The sequence below is a fragment of the Struthio camelus genome, chromosome 2, assembly GCF_040807025.1.
Source record: "Struthio camelus isolate bStrCam1 chromosome 2, bStrCam1.hap1, whole genome shotgun sequence".
In the NCBI taxonomy this organism is placed as follows: Eukaryota; Metazoa; Chordata; class Aves; order Struthioniformes; family Struthionidae; genus Struthio; species Struthio camelus.
The window spans coordinates 146,848,603-146,867,106 of NC_090943.1; the positions used below are offsets into that span (position 1 = coordinate 146,848,603).

The 18,504-nt window shown below is 35.6% G+C and overlaps 1 protein-coding gene across 4 annotated transcripts in view; it reads right to left on the minus strand.

The window, feature by feature from the left end:
• VPS13B (vacuolar protein sorting 13 homolog B) overlaps positions 1 to 18,504 on the minus strand; it is a 484,859-nt gene that overhangs the window by 229,293 nt on the left and 237,062 nt on the right. For all 4 annotated transcript variants that reach the window (XM_068932943.1, XM_068932945.1, XM_068932942.1 and 1 more), the window contains exons 22-23: positions 10,796 to 10,923; positions 3,113 to 3,347 (exon numbers count right to left, since the gene is read on the minus strand). In XM_068932943.1, the coding sequence (XP_068789044.1) occupies positions 3,113 to 3,347; positions 10,796 to 10,923 (363 nt within the window). The remainder of the gene's footprint in view (positions 1 to 3,112; positions 3,348 to 10,795; positions 10,924 to 18,504) is intronic.

Below are 18,504 nucleotides of genomic sequence, written 5' to 3' on the forward strand. Positions count from 1 at the left end.
GTTACAAAACATCCGTGAGATCAAATGATTTGTTGTATTTCACAAACAAAAGCTATCTATCAGGGATTGCCCTCGTATTTAAATGTTTGGCATAAAGTGACCTGCATGACTGTCAGTGTACTGCTCTCCATATGAAAATGTGAATATTACATCTAGCAATTTCAGTGACAATTTTAAGACATTTTGAACAGTCTAATGTATCTTACTGTGTCCAGCAAATACTCTAAAAATAATGTTCTCACACAGATGGCTTCACAAAAGTTGAAGTAACCCGTATGAACCCAGAGAGGAACTATTTTATACGCATCAGTTAAATATTAAAAGAAAGAAACTGACTGAAGGAACGGGAACAGAGCAACAAACAGTAACTAGTTTAAAAATATAAGTGGAACCCAGGAAGAGCTTCTAAATTAAAATGACTAAAAATGCAACATTCTAAATAAAGGAAGAATTTCTAACTATTTAATTGCTTCAGTGTGGTCTGCCTCACTGGTAATAACTGGATCTAGAATTTTCCCATATGATTGATCTGCTCTATTAAGATAATACTTAATGTCATTTAATACATTTTTACAAACTTACTTAGTGGTATTTGTTATTCAACAGAGGTTCAATAGAATACCTGATTCTTTACAGGGATAAACCTACTTCTGTTCATAAGCTACTTAGCATGATTGTGCTAAATTACGTTTCTGAATTGAAGTACTGTACTTAAAATGTTCCTGTAAGTATTTCAGAATAGGAATATAACAGTTCTTAAAACAAATGGAAAGACTTGATTGTGGGATATCGTATAAGCTATTTTTACAGTATGTTGACATCTTGAGGTCAATAAGTCTTCGTGAGAAGGCTGTAATATCCCCAAATGACAGCAGGATCATCTTTTTTGCTATCTCCTTTTTGCTTTTCCTTAATCTTTTCAAGTCATAAGAAAGATGTATGAGCGAACACACAGCCTTCTTAAAAGAATATGTCCCTGTAAACAAGCCTTTTGCTTAGATTTTTGTTTTAATAAAAGAATTAATGATCCAAAAATATTTTTCAGGAAAAGCAAGGTTGGATAAATTTCATTTCACAGAGAAGGTAACACATGTTAGGAATGCTGCTATGTCCCTGAAGTCCTGTTCAAACAGAGAATGCAAATTAGAGACTCTCACAATAAAAGTGCATAAAAATTACTCACCTCTACATAGCAGGAAACAAAGAAGGTGACTTAAAAGCTTTGAAAAAACTTTCTTAATAGTCTGTTTAAGGGGGAGTTTTTGGCATGAGAGAAGGCAACGGCTCCATTAGAGAATCAAAAATATGAAGATTGTGAGAACTTCTGTTTGGCATTATTCCCAGAGCACAAAGCCACACACAAATAGATTCCTTACAATAGGCTTTATCCCAAACAGAGCGATTCTTTTCTCTCGCTAGGATCTTTCCTTCAAATCTGGGTTTGACAAAATTCAAATGACTTTTACTTTCATAAATGGTTTAAGTTACATCATCAGTTTAAAACAAACAAAAGACAACTTTGGTGAAATTACTTACCTTTTACCTATCACTATGACTGGCAAATTAGAGCATTCCCAGTAGAATTAATTAGGGAAAACACCTATACACTCTTTTTTGCAGTTGCAGGCACTTAGCATGCCTCTAATAAGACTTTCAGCTTTAAAAACTATGATTTTGTTTCTGTTGCTGTGGCTTGAGGTAAAAGGCAGGAAGGAAAAAAACAATCCAGTAAGTTGGAGAACAAAAGGAGGTAGAAAATTCTGTTATAAACCCATGCAAATTTGAGATGGCAGTAGCTCTTAAAAGTGCTTCTGACTCCATTTTTCATAAAACATTATCTGCAACTGGTTACATTTCAACAACGTATATGCATAAAATAATTTTGCCAGAAAATGCTGTCACAAAACCAATGTAACAAGTGCATTTCCCTCTCTTCATCTTAGTACAAACATACAAAACAGCAACCAATCCTTCTGAATAATATATTTCAAGAATACTGAATTAACTGTACACTGACATTTCTGTGAAATTTAAAACTTGGTTATGATGATAGATCTCATGGATGGCATTAAAATAAATCCAAAAACCAACACTCAATACTGTTAGGGATATTTGCCTTACCTATTTTCAAAACAGTGTTTTGTATGAATATCAATAGAACAAGACTTTTACATCAGTATTCCCTCAAAGTAGTGCCTGCAAAAACATTTCCCCAGACTGTTACTTTGATCACTTCACATCTTCTAACAGCTCTTTTTTTTTTTTTATCATCTTAAACATAAGCAGCTTGTTTCCACTTGCGAGGGCCTTTACAGCTTACCTCCTCCTTTCAGATCATTTCTCAGTCAGTAGCAGAAAATTAAAAGCTGATCCTTCCCTGAGATTAGTCCACAAATCAAAGCTCTATCTATTAGATTTTCAAATAAGCAGTAGCATACTTTTTCTCATCTTTGCCCTTGCATGAGACCCCCCCCCCGTAATATAAAACATTCACCATTTTTTTCTTCAAATCTCTACGATAACCTTGATAAAATGCCCACAAAAAACAAGCAGAACACAACTGTTGCTTATCATGATGACCAATGAAGTCTCACTGTTTTCTTCTGATAGTCTGCTCTAGGTATGAATTTCTTTTCTTGTCTTACACTTAATGTTACTTTCAAGACTTTTTTTTTTTTTTGCTGCAAAGGTGGCATAACATGTTTCTCCCAACATGCCTCCATTTGGTCGGGCAGTTCACACCTCATTGGCCCTTCCTGTGGTGTCAACTCAACTGTTTGTGGCTACATAGCAACTTGAGCGACAAAAACAATCTGGGTAAGAACTGTACTTTCGATTTTTTTTTTGGTATCACCAAAGAAGGAAAACATATTACAGAGCTACTGCTAGCTCTTTGATGATGAGCTTCACTTTGATCTCTGTGGTGCAAAAAAGATTGGATTGTCATTAGTAAAGATTGTCATTAGTATTCCTAGCCCTCAATAAGACATAATATACAGCTAAAAAAGCACCACAACATAAAACGTTGGCAAAACAAAACAACATAAAAATTTTCACGGCAGCTGTAAATGGAAATTAAAGAGTAAAGCTTTTTGTATTTATCGTACTCTACCTTCTTCAAGAACGGGTCTCAGCACAACAAATGGGATTTCTTGCAATGGTTCCATATGTTTGTGTCCAGCACTCATAATCTTTATCCCGGGCAAGCAGACAACAAGCGTGCCAGGCATACCAGCCTGCCCATGGTACCAGCTTCGGACAGTCCCAGGAATGTCCCCCGATACAATAGTACTTGGGGAAGGCAGGCTCTCATTTGGAATGAATACACAACAAGATTGCACTTCAAGCTGTAAAACAAAGCCAAGAAAGGTTTCTCAGAAACAGATTACCATTTCTTCTCAATATGGCGCATTCATGTTGCTACAAAATCTCAAATTACACATCCACCATAGTTAATTTGAAATAGTCTTAGTTTTTATGTGAATTAAAAGGGAAGATGACCCAAAATGTTAGAAAATACATATATACTCCAGTAAATTATGATTATGGGAGGTGAGGGAAGAAAAAGTGTCATTTTGGTCTGTAAATCTGATCATAAAGGTGTTGCCATGTAAACTGAACATATATCTACCTTTCAACAGCTTTTTACAGGAAACATTATTGAGCTGGAAAATGTTCTCACGAAAAGGTGAGAAAATCCTCCTCTTTTTGCAGTTCATTAGCTTTTGTTAGCACTAGCTAAGGCTCTAGAGCTAACCAACATTTTATATGCTGTTACTTTCTATAAAAACTTATTTTCAGGGAGAGTTCTGTCTTTACATTGTGGTCAACAGTAATGAATATGTGCAAAAAGGTTACTCATCGGATAATCTAGGAAGAATAAAAGCTTAAGTGGAAAACTGTCTTTCACTAAAACAAACAGACAGATACATACATGCATCCCCCTCCCACACACACATAACAGAAAGAGAAATGAATGAAGTTCATGCAGTTAATAAAGTTTTGTCCTGTTTTCCCTGCAAACCAGAAGTAGTACATGTGATTTCATACGTAAAGTCACTTTTTTGTTCTTTATTTTCAAACTCTGCCGTTACCCTGGAACATTTCTGACAATTTTGCCATCTCCTCTGGGACCTCTAAGCAAGGCTCAGTAAGCCCAAACCAAGAACTGAACTCATCATGACTTGTTAATTCAGAGGCAGTGTAAGCTACAGCTTGTTAGTCCTCCTTGGCTCTTACAAGTAATAATCTGCACCTGGATATCAAATAGCCCTAACAGCCTGCACACTTGAATGCTTTGTTAAGCAAGTACAAACTATGATTCAGTTCATTTCTTCACAATAGTTTGGAAGAGCCTAGTGTCCAAACTATTGGACACAAGATGTTATTTGTAGCTGTGATAAAAGAACATTTGTTTGTTGCAAACTTATGTAACAGACACTAACAATTTGATATCACTAAAGAAACCATAGCTTAAAACTGATAACCACGATATCCTCCCCTGAAGGCTAACAGTTCCCCAAGACAGCAATAGTAATGTGTAATGGCACTGGAATTCCTCAGCACCATAAATGCTTTGCCAGACTACTGAAGAGAACATAGATATTCATCTTTATTTCAGCATTTTGTGCCCTTTTGCTTAGACAAACTGACAAGTATTCATTGAAGAAAAATAGAAGTAGAATTTTGCAAAAATAAATACATTGTTACATGAAGTCTGTGTTTGTTTCTAGTTTTAGAATTGTTTGAATTGTAAAATGAAGTTAATTACCTCTTTGATAAGTAGTTTATTGATCCAAGGTTGCAGAGTGTACTTTATTTATACTGGATGAAAAGCAACAGTGTATTGTTACAGATGTAATAAATTTGTTTTTTTTTTTTAACTGGTAAATTAGTCATTGTGTCAGTTTCCAAAGATCTCTACGGTGACACATAAGATCATTTTCTGGTCTATTAGTAATAGGATGCAGGTCAAACCATTGTGGGATAATGATAAATAGATGACAAAAGAAGCTATGATCAGTGTAACTTTTGTTTTATCAATGCACTTACTGAGTAAACAATTATAACAATCACTCATTCTACTTATATATAGAGATATATATATATATCTCCATGATGATTAACATCAAATGTTGCCTTGAAATACAAACCATGTGGTAATAATAATCCAAAAATTCCACCAATTTCGAGAGATACAATATGTTATCATATTACCAGCAGCAGGATCTACAGGAGATGCTTTACAAAGTACTCTTGAGAAGAGATCTCAATACTCAGTAGAGTTTTTACATGTAATTTACAGTACAGTATAGCTTTGTATTGAAGATAAGTTCTTCAAAACCTTTCTTTTCATTTGAGTTTACCATATCAAGAATATTGAAGTTGAACCACAATAGTTCCACTCCTGCAAATGCCTGAATTTCTGTTTACATATGTGCATATTTTGCCCTTTATTCTCAAATGATTGAATGGTAGTTGGTCTTTGAATTTTGATAGGGTTATTTACATGATAGTGTTGGGCTCTTAATACGTAGTATTATATATCCACTTACAGATATGTTTGTGTATTTGTGTTTCATTTAAAGTTTCATATAAATACATGAAATTTGCAGAACATGTACAAAGGCCAACACAATGAACATACGTAAAAATTCCACATTTCAGTGCAAATCATGCAATTATTGGAATTGTGTAGGAAATTGTCAACTTGGATGCACAAGCCCAAAAAGTGCATATTCAAGCATTTAAGACACACCTGCTGAACTTCTTAAAGTCAGGTTCTGCTTACATACAACTATCAACTTCAATGGGGTTTGTGAATATTTATGTGACAGAACCCAGAGATCTGTCTAAAAGCAAGTTCCAGTGAAGGAATGGAAGAGTGCACCTATAATGATGGAATTATAGACTGGACAAAAAGTGAGAATGTGTGCTACAGATTGCTTCACCAATCGGAAAAGTGCTTTAAAATATATGTAATCCAAATATCTTAAAATTAAACTACATCAATAGCATATTTTAAAGCTATCATATAAATCTTTTTACACTTTTTAAATAACTGTTAAACTGTGTGTCTAAAATTGTGAATTTAATGTAAAATGTGACTGATTTATGTAACTGAATATAAATCTGCAGCAGTAAATCTTGCATTAATGTAAGGATCTGACAATCCAAGGGAAAGAAAATGAAGTAATCTGCCAGTAAGAAGTCCTCAAGCTGGGGGTCAGATCCTGTTCATGGAAACCATCTGGTTGGGACCCTCCAAGCCACACCAAACACAAATGATCTTTTAAAAAAATATCCTATTCATTAATGCTTCGCAGCTGCACTGAGTGTTACTTCATTTTTCCATGGCAACATCCTTTCTGTTTCAAGGATCTTATTTCAGTTTTGGTAGCAACGTGTTCTTTTGCCAATACTGAACACATTCATGTGTTAAAGAGAAGGAATTATTACAAATTCTTGAAACAGAATCACTCCCTATTTCCATTTCTATTATGTCAAGGCCTACACATACTAAGTAATGTACACTAATGATAAACCAATGAAGTAAGCAGTATTTTCCCTTCTACTTTAAAAAAAACTTAAGCAAAGCATACTGCTCTAAGCTTTTACTAACTTACAGACCTGAAAAGGTGCAACAGCTACGATCTCAGCCGTATTAAAAGGAAAGTATTAAGTTACTGGAATAAATGGAGTATTTTTAAAGTCATGCTTTATAAAAAAAGAGAATGTTGTTCTATAAAGAGAACTGTGAAATACATGCTGCACAAGAACCAAGTCTTCATAACTGGGGGGAGAGGGCAGCGGAGTGGGGGGACAGAGAAAGAAAGAAACAAAACAAATGCAAGAGCTACTCTGCCCAGCCGCAGCAAAGAGGGACAGGCTGTACCCGAGTCTTTACAGCCTTTCATGACAGTGATACAATAAGGAGATTCACTTCCTTGACACACATTTTATAGTGACAGAAACCAGTTTCGGGCGTTGAAGATCACCCACTAGGTGACACTCACGTAAAGGTGTCGCCTGGGAAAAGGCCTCCATCCCCACTAACCATCATCCATCATAGTCTCTCTTGTCACATAGGCTCATGTGTTTTTCAGGAGTTTTAGATACAGAATATAATCTCATAATGATTCCCAGAACAGCAAAGGTCAACCGGTACCCATTTCATGTCGTAGTTACAGTGTGGTGGTTACCATAGGACTGTACCTCCCTCTCCTAACATCCAAATTAGCTCTCTTCAATTAGATCACCTGCAGCTGGGCCTGGCATGTACTGCTTGTTAGAAACTAGGAAGACTGGCCAGAAATTCATATTTCAATGTTAGACAAAAAGAAAAACAAGATATAAATGGAAGGTAGTGCATATTAGTATGAGAACTAAAATGGTAGGCGACCTGTACGTACAAATGAGTATAATAAAGACCAGATGCCCTTTTTTTGACCTCTTAAAACGACATCTTAGCACTTCATGGTATTCCTATTTTTTCTAAGCAAGTTTGATTTTAAGAAGTATTTTTGTTTAGTTACAGAATACTTTTACACAAACTTTTGTCAGTTTGTGATAAGTAATCATCTTAAGAAATCATCCTAGCTCAAAACAGCTGAATATTACTGTTAAGTTACAAGTCACAAAGTCTCTTCCTGACCCACTCAAACAATAAGAACACCAGTCAATCTCATCATTGTATTTCTGTACTTTCAGTCAATGTTTCATTTTAACTATAATTTTGTGCAAGTTCTATGCTTCAAAGACACTATTATTTTCAATAATTTCAGGATATACTCATTTTTTGAAATAATTTCAGGGATATTTAACGGCATGTGGAATATCTGGCTACATTTTATGTGTAATAATTACACATTTATTTAGCTGGCATTCACTGCAACATTACTCATTAATTCGTTTGCTTTCAATACAGATCCTTCATTATTCTCACTGGAATTCAGCATTAACAACCAATTAAAAATAATTGTGTTTATACTGCTTCACAATTTGAGCAACTATTAGTATGAAGAACACGTGAAAAGTGAGTATTACCCTCCTACACAGTCTAACTGCCAAGAAGACTTCAAGGCCGCATGTAAAATCCTACAACAACTAAATAATAAAAACAACTTTTTATAGTTAAGTATGAAAGTCTTTTCACTAAAATACTAATAGCTTAGCACAACTCCTATGCATAAAATCTTCCTTCAATATTCTATCACGAGCAAGACAGGGCCAGGGCTAAGCAAGTACCAGCTTTGCCTCCAAAATAAACTTTCCAGCTACTTTGGTTCCAAACACATTTACTTACTCAAGCTTCCACTAAAAGAATAATCCTTTGATGATTTGCAGTTATGAAGTTCTGTTTTATCTGATGACAACTGCAGACTTTTCTGTTCTACAATCATGTTAATAAAAGATCCAGGAACACGAAAATAGCTTTAGAAAAAAGCTGCCAATCTGAGTGCTCCAGTATATAAACAGAAAAAATATTCTAGCAATTTGGCTTCTTCCTATCGACAGAAAATCTAAATATATGGTGTGTTTTATTAAAGTTATAAATATGTTATACTGCACTTGAATTGAAAAGCAGAGTCGTTACCCTCAACCTCTTATCATACACACAATTCTTCACACAAATTTCAGCTTTCCCATTTAGGCTTGGTACTGAAGGAAAAAACACCCTATATATATATACATTTTATGTGTACAAAAATATATTTAAGTAAAACAGGCAGAGGGACTGCTAATAAAAAAAAGAACAGTAAGCACATCTACAAATCATTCATATTTCACTAAGAAGGCCTACTGCATCTTTGTTCAGAAACACGTTCTTGGACATTTCCTGTGGTATTTCCTTGGAATCTGTTGCAACTTTTTACTGGTAACATGTAGGGCCTCTTTCTGGAAAGACATTGTCATACACTTCAAGCATGATCAAAGCACAAGGATGAAACACAACAGAAGAAGTTTGTAAGCTGCCGTGTGATTTCATAGGGCCATCTAATTTCAACAGAGATAAAAAGTAAAACTATAATTTCATATTCATAATGCTGAAAATTGAAAGCATCTGAGTACGCTACCCAAAAAAAACCTTATAAAAAGTAAAGAAATCCAGAACTTCAAACACAAGAAAGGATATCTAATATAAAAAAATTTTCCACAACCAATAGCTCTAATCCCCAAGTATATTATGCTGGAGCATGGATATATTCACAAATTACTCTTTGAGAAAACATGAGCCTATCAGTGTAGTGAATTTGCATTTGCATCAAAAAATATCGGTTCAATCATAAACCTTTTTTCCTATTTGGAAATATGTAAGCTTCATTTTTAACCACTCAGCATCTTACTAATACTTCACAACAATTCATTTTCCACTCTCCTGGTGGTTGCTCAACATAGCAAAGCTTGCTATGAAAAAAGTGTGGGTAGAAAAGACAGTATCTAAACCCCAATTCTATTTTCCCCATTTATAAAGGATCCAGTTCTTTATCATCCCCTTTATTTCATTATTATTTTTCATATGACAAACTACACCTCATTCAAATACTGAGCTTCATTGTGCTAGGTACTACCCACACACATAACAAAAATACGTTGTTTTCTTCAAACAGCTTACAAACGATATCTCTTTATTCCCCTTATCTAGTCATTCTTATCACCAGTAGTCACAACTCCAAGAAATAAAGGAAAGTAAACAAAATACTCAAGAAATAACAACCAAAGATCTGACTGAAAGCTAAATGGAGATAACAAAAAGCATCCCCTCAATTTCAGCATGTTCTGGGATGAATTAACAAACTTGAAGTCCTTGCTCAGGCAAGACTCAAATTTTTGAAGCCCTTTAATAGTCTGAAGCCAAAGTTTTGTCCGTATGAAAAAGGAGTAAAAGAGACACTGGTTTTAGGATGAGGCTGTGTATAAATAAATATATTTCTGCATAGGAAGAACGAACAGGCATTCAGTGACTACTTTCTGCCAATAATAGTGGGGTTTTTTTAACATGCAAACAGTTCCGCTACTATATGCGGGTGTACCATAAAATACCAATCTTACAGAATGTACTGTTCCAAACCCATAATTTATAATAATGTTAAGTTAGGGCTATTTACAGGCAAGCGCTTGATGCATACACGGAAGCACAAAGTTCTAATTCTAGCATTTCTAAGCTGTCTAGCATTTGATCGTGTAATCTAAACATCAGATTTCTAAGATGGCCTTTTTAGTATCTGGTACGTATGCATATAGACTGCTATATGAAAACTCTACTTCTACTGATTACAGATCACAAATAAAAAGCAGTGCAGGATGAAACAGTTAGATCCTTCTGAGACATTCTTAATAAAAAGGCAGACAGATAAGCAGAAGAACCACCACTGTATAACATCCTATTGTATCACATAGCCCAAGAAAGAATTTGCACTTTCCTCAGATATTTTTAGACGGGACGGTATTCTGCAATTTTAATTAGAGATGAGCAAGAAGCTATATTTATAATACAAACAATGCAACAAGGATTTCTTTCTTCATACAGTTTTTAGAGGCTCATCCAAAACCAAAAAGTAAAAAAAAAGTACTTTGAAAATTATTTTGAATTTTTTATATATTTTAAAGTTTTCTTTGCTTAATTTACCAGTAACCTATATTTCAATTTTCATCTTCTACTATGTTGAAACTACTGAAGAAAGACAATAAAACCAGGGAACTCCTTTAAAAACCCTCCATAAAAATAACTAGGAGCATAAAAAGTATCATAAAGTTTGGAAAGACAGTTTTTCTCACTCCCTTTTCATCTTACCTGAAGTGTAAGGCGCTTAACTGCATTCCACACTATTCCAATAAATTCCTTCATTCTTTCTTCAGGACTTCTGCAGCTTTCAGATGAGTTCAGCATGGTTTTCACAGGGAGTGACAAAGGCCGAGACTCTAAGGCAACCAGCAAAATTCAGTTATACATATATACTTAGTATATATGAAGTGATACACTTACTGGTAGCAAAGACGACGACTACTTATTTCAAGTTCTAACACTGTTCCTTCTCTCACTATGTATCAGTGATAATATTGTGTAGCAGAAGCTTCAGCAGCTATTTAGTAGCTTCTAACCGGGCAACACAACTGTACCACTTAAGCATGCTGAGAAATGGAATGCTGCAAAAGCATTTTATGAAATGCTTAAACTTTCTCAGTGTAAACTGCTAAGAAAATATTATGAAGAATGCTTGATCTAAGCAATTAAGTCAGTTTTCAAAGTGTGATAATCTATTTGATGATGGAATAGCAATACACGAGGTTTTCACATACACTGCTGCCAGGGTAACCTAAACAAGATTTCAGTTTTGTAAACTTGTTGTAAAAAATGTGAGAGAGCTCATATTAAATTACAGCTTTCGATTTCTTTACTTTAAAAATTCACTTAACAAAAACTTTGAGTACGCATCCAAAAAAGGTCTAAAAATTAAATTATTTTCTTACCTTGTCAAGCTTAAAAGAATACAATCAAGGTACTAACAAAATTATGAAATACTTTGGAAAAAATCAACATTCTCTAGTGAAAAGATACATTTAAATTGTTACATGTTTACTTTAATAACATAAATATGAAAAGAATGTGGGTAAGATACATTTAATTGAATATAAGCATAACAGAACTACGAAAGAGAACTAATGGATCAAATAGCAACTGCAAATTTTTTAAAGAATGTATGACTCACACATATTTCCCCCTTTCCTCTCTTACAGAATATCTTTCTTTTTAGGTTTTGTGATACCCACCAAACTATCGACAGCTTCTTTAGCATTTCCAAGTTTGGCCTACATATTGTTGACCTGACAAAATTGCAAGGATAAATTATGAAGTCTTCATGGCTTCACTTGAACTGAATTAAAATCAGCCCAAAAGTTACAAGTTATGTTTCAGAATTATAAAGCCCAGACAAATCTGGAGCACACAAACTACAGAAAAAGTCTTAAAATAAAGTTGTTATCAGCTGAGCTCAGGTGAGTGAATCTATATGTCTCTTTATATGCATCATTTGGTCTTCAGTCAGTTTTTAATCATCCACAGAAAAGTGAGGAAGAGTTCAAAATGAAACATCTGAGAGGTGAATTTCTGCCTAACGTGTGCAGTGTTCATGCCACCTGAGGAATTAATATGTGATATTTTTCCCTTCAAGGACATGAAAGACAATAGCTGATGAATGTTCTAGACAAGGTTTTGTTCCAGTCCCCCATGTGTTGCTGGTTGAGACACACACACTCTTAGCTGGCGAAAACCCTACTTCTTTCAACGGATGTGCCACTCAAACCTGCAAAGCTGTTTCCAAGTCCTGGAATATCCATGACAGACAACAGCTTCACATAATACCCCACATTCCACCAAAAGACTAAAAAAAGGAAAGAAAGAAAAACAATAGACAAGTAGCAAGTGTTGTTTCAGAGCAAAAAGAAGGACAGAAACAGCTCCTGAAAAAAAAAGCAGAAAGATCACCTCTGCTTGTGGGTTTGTTTGGTTTTTTTCCCCTCCATAACTCTGCCTGAAGGGATGCTGAGACAAAACAGTGTCCTAATTCCCCATCAGGCAAGACCATCAGTAGATGAGAGCTGCTAAGAGACTGCAGCAGCACGGTGTGGCTACCCTGCACGTTTGGCTAGTCCTCTGTAGTAGACACGTAGACTGGATCAGCTCCATCTCTCTCAGTATGAAGGTTAATCTCCTAAAATAATTATAAGCTACTGCTGAACTGAAAATCTAGCAACATTTCCTGGCACTGTAATCATCAGCCTTGTGTTGAAGCCAGAAACCAGTCAGCAACAGCTAGATAGAAAATACGATTTGTCTGAAACATTTACAAACTGACGAGGAAAAAAAGAGGCTGCTTCAGCTTGTAAAAAGTTGAATTTTTAGGAAAACTAACATGGATGAAAATAAAATGTTCCTACTCTCATCTTCTAGTCCATATTGCATAACTGACATTTTGGTAAAAATATCCACCGCTTCTGTGTCAAACCAATTGGTTATAGGTTGGCACACTTACCATCAATTTCAGAACACACACTGGTAATGAAAACACTTTTAAAAAAGGACTGATCATACCTATAAGGATTGAGCAACCAGAAGCAGCAGGTTTCACAATTTACTTCACACTTTATGGTTAAAGTATAGAGGCAGTTCCAAGTGGTGATTTTGCAAAATTAATCATAAAAGTCCTCTCTTTGTAGGAGATGCCAGTAAGCAAGACCTATAGGCATAAATCCTAGACAGAGGTGTTTTTCTTATGTAGATGTATGACTCTGTCTTTGTGGGTTTTAGCCTACTGGGAAATGGTTGCTCTAGAAATTTGATTCACAAGATACTTACAAGTTTTAAAAATGACAAGATCTTTGAAAAAATGATGCTATTCTGTGCTATTCATTAATATTCAGTGACCCAAGAAAAATAAAACGGAAAAGAAATTCTTTAGAAATGAGAAGATCTGGGGCAAAAGCACATTTCCTCAAACAGACAAAAGGAAAAAAGATCGCTCAAAGATCTGCCACTACTGAGCTGAGGACCACTAATAAATCTGTACTCACTGCTAATTGCCTCGGCATATGCTTTTGGTTCCATCTCCTCCCTTACAGCTGGTAACCGAACTAGAGGCAGGTAAAATACTATGTGAATACATTATTCCTAATTGGAATGGCGTGGACCTATCAAATCTCATCCTCTGGCACGAGACTCCCCTTTTCTCGCGGCCCTCTGTTGTGCCTAAGGCACCTCACGCGTTAAGAGGGCAGCAGCTTCTCTCTGGCTCAGGGCTGAGGCTGCTGTAACACAACCTGGATGGAAAAGGTTATCATGCTGCCGGCAAACCCACATTGCCGGTGCTCTGCAAGCTCAGAGAGCTCCTCCTGAAAGACAGTGTCCACAGGCCACGGCCTGGGCAGCAGTCCACAGTGCGATAGTCTCTCCACCAGCCCATCGGATGAGCCTTCTCGAAACGTATCTGCCACACGAGCGCAGCGCACTGGGCATGCCTTCCTTCCCACGTCACATCCCCTGCCAGAGGGGCTCTCGCATCAGAATTTAGTTAAGCTGAGAAAAACGCTGTTGCAAACCAATCATAGATACTAAGAGGGCAGGATGGCAAAACACATGAACAGTTATAGTATTTAAAATAAAAAAGAAATCAAAGGAAAGCACATTGTTATTAGTGGGCTATTTCTGGAAAAATTTTTCTTCTAGTAAAATCAGAAATAGTCTACAATGTCAAAGAACTCACAAGGGTTTCTTAATATAAATCCATTTTGTATGCATTAGATATGTCTTTTTATCAGAAATAAAAACAAAAATACCAAGGTGTTTGCTACAAACATAAGCCACTGAGGAACTGATCCAGGGGTCTAAGGGATTAGAAATGAGATTTAAAAGCAGTGAAGGAGAAAATTCAAACTTCAAACAACTCCGAGAAAAGATGAAAATCTAAATGGGCTACAGACTTTTTTGTGGAAGATTAATTGCTAAAAAAAAAAGCCTACTTAAAACTTGCTTGCCTTTTCCTATAAGCCAGCAGTTTTAGGTTTCTACTCATAGTACTGGGCAAAAGCAAAATCTCACTGAGACTTGTTAAATAAAAACTTGCTCACACCCCACTTTCCCTCATAGGTTTACATTTACAACACAATAGAACAAAACATATTTGTGTGTATATATACATACATACGAAGGCATTACAAATGATTCACATTTTTATACATAAGTAAGATGGTCAAATAAAATTCTGTTCTCAGTGCAATGTATTTCTAGTAAGTCTTGTTACTTGTGATAATTTTGATCCATGATTTAATATTAGTACAGTGTATATATATATAAGAAATTGCAAAAACACAGGGGAATATCTTGCTGAAAATGCTTCCTATCTTAACTTACTAATTTTTCCTATAATCCAACTCAGAATAAAAGTTCATCCAAGTAGCTGGCTCACTATAACCATTAGGTGAGGCTCACAGCTGTATTTACTTATATTTTCTGAACTATCAGTAGCGAGTGTCAGAAGTGTTGAAGAAGTATTCACATTTTATTTTTGCAATATCATATAAGAAGCTACTTCCTATACTCCACTGTTGGATGACTGATACTTGATTTATTCATGTAGTTGAGATTTATTTCAGGAAAGACTATGATGATCTGTACGTGAAAAAAGGTCACTCTACATTTTTCTTCATCAGGATGCTCGAGGAGAAAAGCTGTACTTAAATAACTACTCTAAATAATAGCAGTAAGTCTGTTCAAGCTTATAAAATAAAAATGTAATACATTTGCCAGCATACTGAATAGTCTTTGCATAAGTAATTTCTCAATTAGACTTTGAGCATTTTTGCATGCTACTTTACTTTTATCAGTCAAGATCATAACTGAGCCACACAATCCCTGACAACTAGCCAAAGCAAGTACTTTTATCCAGAGAAACGATAGCAGAGGTGTAGTGACTCCATTAGGAAGGTCATTCACTGAGTTAGCAGTAGAGTTAAGTGTTAAAATACAGAAGCTTTTGACTTTCAACCCGATATGCCTTTCTCTAGAGTAAATGTATGTCAGTATATGAAGATAAATGTGATAGTAATGCAGCTGTGCAAGCAGAAGGGATCTTTCTGTGTGAAGGTAGGGGATGGCTAGGGCACAGTTATGGTCAGCAGCTCCCCATTTTAACATCTTTAACATGAGTTCTGCACTGTTTCTGGCCAATAAATACCTATTTAGTCCCGGGGAACAAAAATAAAACAGGACTGAAGCTTTATTGTACAAATTGATAGTGGTCTTTAACCTTATATCTCACTTGCTCTTAGAGGGGTATTCCCCATTACTCCTGATTGCAGCTCTAGTCAACAGCTGACAGGACCCATATTAAAAATTATGCATAGTGAATAATTGCTGAATTGTGACTATGTAAGTATTGGTGTTGTTTAACATACACAGCAGCTTCCTAAGCTCTTCAGAAAAAAACAAAACAGCAGTGAAAAAAACTACTAAGGTCAATCTAGAAATGAAAGAAAAATCAATTCCTTCAAAATAAACAACAGAAATGTCTCAGAAAACATGCTTAATTGTAATTATGGATGTTGCAGGTAGAAACAAGAGGAAAAAGGGGAAATGATGCATCTTGATGCGTCAGCCATACACTGTTCTAGTTTAGTGCTTATTTTCACAGCCAATACTGACCGACTATACTAGTAACTATCAAACTGAGTTCTACGTGTGTTTGTGTCTAGAGCCCATGCTTGAATTTACCTTAATATTGCTTACCATTCAAAAAAATTTTAGTATGTTATGAAGCAAGAATTTCAGACTTTGAATTTACAAGGGACTTTTCTGAAAAATGCAGGAGGAATTCTGCCTAGTTTTCAAAACATTTTAAAAATACACTTGGAGTTCCTTAGTTTTTCAAATATACTCGCAGACTGAAATGAAGAAATGATGGTGTCATACAATAAAGTTCTAGCATTTTACTAGCTAAGAAAACTCACAATATTTAAAAGTTACTATAAACCACCTGAGTCCAGAGACTTTCTTTTTAAATAATCCTTCCAAGAACTAAAATCCATTTATAAAAACAAAAAAATCATAGCACTTTGAGGCACCCTTGGGTAAATGTGCCTCAGATTTAAATTCTTATATTTTACTTTGCCTGTTTAGTGTCTATTTAATTTTATTCATCTTCCCAAATAAATCAATCGTACATTTCATGGCAGGCATGAATAAACGATAATCATTCAGTTCATTGAGCAGAAATAGAGATCTACTAATTCAAATACTTCAGATAATCCATTGATTTCTCACAAGTCAGACTCCTCTCACAGTTGCCAGTTTTCTGCATTCCAGCAGTTCATTTTTAGCAGGAATCTAGTTCAACATTCTGACTGTATTTTAGAAAAAAAGCCCTTAGTAATTGCCTGCAGTTTTACTAAGTCCTGCCACGCTGTAGTGAACAGAACGTTTATTAGCTTAAGATGAAACTTCAGTTAATAACAGTAACACAGAGTCTGTTTGGCTGAGCAGCAGACTGCCTAGCAAATGTCAGAAAGCACAAGATTGTCCTGGACACTGACATCTGTTAATCTATAGTGGTACTAAGACAAAATTATCAAATCATTTATTCATTTTAATAATAGCTTTCAAATGCAACATATGCTTACTATGAAGTAATGTATTAAGTATGGAATATTTGAAATAAATACTCTTAGATCACTGCAGTAAAGATTTGGCTGATGTCTCTTGTGGCTGAGGCCAGCTTCGCTGACCTGCAGTGACTGGGAAGGCTCGTCTAAAGGTGTTGGGCTTTTCCTGGGCTGGTGCTTCGTAATGAATTAGAGTTTCTGCTCACAATATATTAATAGATCAACATGTTATTAGGTAAGCAATACACAGTACTTGGATTCATATCAGCATGTAATTATACCTATGTTATTAAATGTTAGGAAGAGGAAGAAAAGGAAAGATGTGTGTCTTTTTTTTTCTGGTTTCCTAAGGAAATAAGCTTATGCAAATCCTATGCTCTATACATATGCATGCACTAATTTGCTTGTCCTCTAACTCCTTTTGACTTTACTGGACAAAATATTCTTAACACAAGGAAGAGATTTTTTTCAAATTGGAATGATTTTGTGTCTTCTCTCTCTCTCTCTCTCTCTATCCATGCGCACATACTTTTACACACTGCATATACACTTCATGCAGGATGAAAAGATGCTGCATTCTCTTCTCGGCTTTGAACCTGTCAGCAATACTCCATGATAATATGGAAATGCTAGTACAATAAAATGACAGGTGTTATCTTTTAGACTAGTAACCTCTGACCTGTGGACCTGATCCACCTGGCCTACGGCAAAACTGTCCTAAAAACATTGTTGTGCAAACCTCTTCTGCAAATGCTCTACAATCTGTCTGCCATAACCCAAAATGCAGCAATCTCTACCTAGACCCAGTGATTCAATCCGCTTGCCTGCAGTCCTGTTTCCTGGGGCACACTTATGACATGGCTGAAACGCATCCTCGCCACATGACCAAACATATGCCTGTTGCGTAATGGGAATCATCCCAATTTTATGTGACAAGTGTATTTCCAGTTACGTAATGGGGCACTTGGTAGTCAGGTGCATTTGTCAGAGGCTATGTGCCCTGCTCCGTCCAAAAGGGTCATGACATCTGAGATAATACATTAAATTTCACCTACATACCTACCCTGAGGCTATAAGAAAGCCAACTTTCAGGATTTTCAATGGGAAACAAATTAAAAACCTTTCCAGTGTCTCTAAAATGGCTTCTTTCATTAAAAGTGTTCCTAATACTAGAGAACATGCACAAGGTGACTTTTCTACTGTTAGTCAAATGAAATGCCATAGCCACTAAGCTACACTTCACTGTGCTAAGGTCACTGCTACTAAAAAAATAAAACACCAATCAACGTTCACCAAAACAGTATCCGAGTTTCTAACTGTGATATTACAGTTACTTCCTATCACTGCTAA